This window comes from Salmo salar, chromosome 09 (assembly GCF_965601325.2).
Source record: "Salmo salar chromosome 09, fSalSal1, whole genome shotgun sequence".
In the NCBI taxonomy this organism is placed as follows: domain Eukaryota; kingdom Metazoa; phylum Chordata; class Actinopteri; order Salmoniformes; family Salmonidae; genus Salmo; species Salmo salar.
This window is the reverse complement of record NC_138299.1, coordinates 127,555,885-127,559,767: the sequence shown is the minus strand read 5'-3', so window position 1 is coordinate 127,559,767 and position 3,883 is coordinate 127,555,885. Positions and strand designations below refer to the sequence as shown.

At 43.1% G+C, this 3,883-nt stretch overlaps 1 protein-coding gene across 1 annotated transcript; it reads right to left on the bottom strand.

Moving 5' to 3' along the window:
- Positions 1–269: 269 nt before the first annotated feature.
- On the bottom strand, positions 270–2,887 carry LOC106612733 (uncharacterized). Its single transcript, XM_014214191.3, has one exon. It carries the CDS (start codon positions 2,857–2,859, stop codon positions 805–807), a length of 2,055 nt encoding a protein of 684 aa, XP_014069666.1. The 5' UTR covers positions 2,860–2,887; the 3' UTR covers positions 270–804.
- Between the last annotated feature and the right edge of the window lie 996 nt (positions 2,888–3,883).

Below are 3,883 nucleotides of genomic sequence, written 5' to 3'. Positions count from 1 at the left end.
GCATAATGTCTATGTTTAGACCAAACTCACCAAGACTGAAGATCTTTAATTATTTTCCCCAACGTTCTCTGATGTACTCCATGCACATAATAGCAGAGAACTTGTCATATATATATATATATATATATATATATATATATATATATATATATTTTAAGGGGCACTTCCTTGCCACCCAGCCACTCTTCAGCAGCACCCCACCTAGAATGCAATGCAGGAGGTGAGGGACCAAACCTTGTGTTCCGCTGTTGGTAGCCTGACCTGACCCTGTGTTCCACAGATTCCTTCATTTCTTTCCATTTAGGGTTAATCACATTCAACCTCGAAATGTTGGCTCAAGGCTCACTCAGGTATGCTCAGCAGTAATGCCCCTCAGCACTTGTAGTTTAATGTATGTTTGAATCTGCACAGTGGGTACGCAGTGATGTCTAGTGGCATTTAGAAGAACAAGCAGTTGTATTTCTGAGTGTGCGACTGCATGTCTTGAGTTGGAAAGAGTATGTTTTCTATCCATGGATGGGCGTTTAGTCATAGATTATAGAGTAAATGCCTCAAGTTTATTAACTCTGAACAACACTCCTAGTCTAATTCACATCAAGATCACACATGGCAGATATTGTAACCTATCAAGAAATGAAATGAAATAATTTGTTTTATTTCAAAGAAAAGCATGAATTTTCAATAAAATATTTAACACCATTCCATGGTATTTTAATATTTACACTATATCACTTACTCTTTACAATGCATGTAACCATCTGAAAACAAGAAAGAAAACGGAAATGCTGAAACCGCAAAAGTATGTCAAAGAAAACCGCTAGCTAGAAGCCAAGCTGTAAGCACTGTCAGCATCTCTAGGGGAAGTTGGTGTCTGGGGAAGCATGCAAAGCTCACACAGGGCTTTAAAATGTGTGCAGGCTGTGAAATGGGTCGGTTGAGTGTGGAACACATGGGTTCGTCCTGTAACGTCTGGGTGTTGTTGATGATCCAGTTACTGATGTACAGGATAGGTGATCTGCAAGAGCAGTCCCAGGGGTTCCCCTCCAGGTGGAGGACCTTCAGGCTCTCCAAAGGCTCCAGTGTCCCATTCAAAAGAGTACTGAGGCGGTTTGATTTCAGGTGCAGTTTCTGGAGACGGTGAGGGCCTTGAAAGATGTCAGGGTGTAGCTGTTCTATCTGGTTGTTGTCTAAGTCAAGCTCCTGTAAGTCGGCCAGGGGGGCGAAGACTTGAGGGTGCAAGGCCACCAAGTGGTTGTTCTGGAGAAGGAGTCTACGTAGGTCATCCAGGGAGTAGAAGGTTGCATATGGGAGGTCACGGAGCTGATTGAAGCTGAGATGAAGCTCCTTTAGTGTACCTAACCCACCAAAGCCTGCAGGAGTCAGTGCTGTGAGGCGGTTGTTATCTAAATCCAACATCTTGAGGCTGCGAAGTTCAGAAAATAAGCCTGTAGGAAGATCTTTGATCAGGTTTTCATTCAGCAGGAGCTCTCTCAGGTTTCCAAGGGTATAAAACTGCTCCAGGTGAAGAGCTGTGAGACGGTTATTGAAAAGCTTCAGGGAGTGGAGTTTAGCCAGACCATGGAAGATGGACTTAGGGAGAGACCTGATGTGGTTATTGTTCAACTGTAGCTCCCTGAGGCTCTTGGTCTTGTGGAATAGGCCTCTGGGAATCTTGCTTAGTACGTTGTTGTCCAGGTAGAGTGTCCGTAGCCTGCTCAGTCTGGAGAACAAGGCATTGTGGAGGTCAGCTATCTGATTGTTGTCCAGCTGGAGCTCCCTTAGCTTAGACACCTTGTGAAAGAGCCCTGGTGGTATGTATGTGATCTTGTTGCTGTCAAGTTGCAGCTCTTTCAGCATAGTTAGGTTGTGAAACAGGTCCCCTGGAAGGTATGTCAGCCTGTTGTGGTATAGATCCAGGAGCTCCAGTCTGCCTAGATATTGAAACACTTCAGAAGGGAGGGATTGTAGGTTATTGTAGCTCAGATCCAATTGACCGAGATGGGCTAGACCGCTCAATGAGTCCTTAGCCATTATGCTCAGGTGGTTATTATTCAAAACCAAAATCCTTAGATGGCTGAGCTCAGAGAAAGCATCTTCTGGTAAAAAGGTGATGCTGTTCTTCTGGAGGTACAAGCTGTGCAGCTGTGACACATCCTTCAGGGCAGCAACGGGCACAGAATCTAACCTGTTTCCACTGAGGTCCAGATGACTCAGGTTTACTGCTCCACTGAATGTGCCATTCCCAATGCTAACCAAGTTGTTCTTAGACAAAATCAGCTTTACCAATTTGGATGAGTTCTCAAACACCCCTTCCTCAAACTCCACAATACTGTTGCTGCTCAGGTGAAGGTCAGTGAGTTCAGGGGCTCCACCCAGTGCCCCGTACTGCAGGCTGTTGATCTGGTTCAGTGTTAGAATGAGCGTCTTTAATTGACCAAGGCCTTGTAGGGATCCTGGGTGCAGGGCCTCCATTTTGTTCTCACTGAGGTCCAGGAAGGTGAGTGCTGAGAGGCCTTGGAGCTGCCCAGGGCCCAATGAACCTAGGTAATTACCCCTGAGAAACAGCTTGACCAGGCTGCTCATGTTGGGCCAGATGAGGTTGGAAGTCAAGGAGACATTGAGACAGTTCTTGGTGAGATCCAGGAACTGCAGCTGCTCCAGTCCACTGGTGGGGAATGCCTGGATCAGGTTGTGGGCCATATAAAGCTCCTCAGTACCATCTGGGAGGTTAGGGAACTTCTTCAGCCTCTTGTCCGGGCAGCTGACTGTGACGTTGTCCAGACATGCACATGGTGAGGCAGGACAGGTAGCAGCTACTGAGATGAGGGCCATGATGGCTGTGCTTAAAATCACCAACATTGCGAGGAACTAATGTTGATATGACAGGAAAGGAAATTGGGTCAATGTGAGATCTGAAACAAATATATGAAACTTCTGTTGTGACATAATTCCTGTTTACCAGTACACATCCTGCTCAACCGTGTCAATGTAATCTATGCCATTTCATTGTTCCTTTCTTTGGATATTCAGTACAATGTCTTGTTAATTATGTGAAAATCTTGGCACACTACAAACTTGTTGGACGCATTTGCAGTTTGTTTTGGTTGTGTTTCAGATTATGTTGTGCCCAATAGAAATTAATGGTAAATAATCTATTGTGTCATTTCGGAATCACTTTTATTGTAAATGAGAATATCATCTGTTTCAGAACACTTCTACATTCATGTGGCTGTTACCGTGATTATGAATGAATCATGAATAATGATGAATGAAGAAGTTACAGGTGCAAAAAGATAATGCCCCCAAAACCTTTTTGGAGGGGGGTATGATATTTATGGTAGCATCCACATTTACAATAAAAGTGAATCCAAGATACATAAAGTGCTTTCATTTCTAAACGATAAAACAGATGAAAATACGCTCAAATGAAATGTGACATTCTGTACTGTATATAAACACTATACTGAATGAAAACATTTGATCACAAATCCAAAATGGAGAAGTATAGAGCCACATTAAAAGTTTGTCTATAAACATGTCAGCACTGTGTAGCAATGAGTACAATATAATTACACTGTGCTTTCCAACTTAACAAATATATAGTTTCCCTGTCACTTATTATAAAATGGGACCTAACGGATTGCTTGGGAGTGACACAATCTGTCTTTCCAGTAGATTCCCTTATGTAAAATTCCATCATTAAAACTTTTATTGAGATTTAAGGGTCAACCTGCAGTTCAAACAATAACAAAGCGACACCCTGCCACTCTTTTGGTTAAAAGCTGAGGGATGGGGCTGGAGAAATTCACTCAAATTCATGGACATAGCTATGGATACAAGGAAAAGTATAGTTTAAACCATGTTTTGAGGCTTTACATTGTTA

Coding starts and splice junctions, on each gene's coding strand:
- LOC106612733 (XM_014214191.3), bottom strand. CDS start 2,859: ATGTTGGTGATTTTAAGCACAGCCATCATGGCCCTCATCTCAGTAGCT.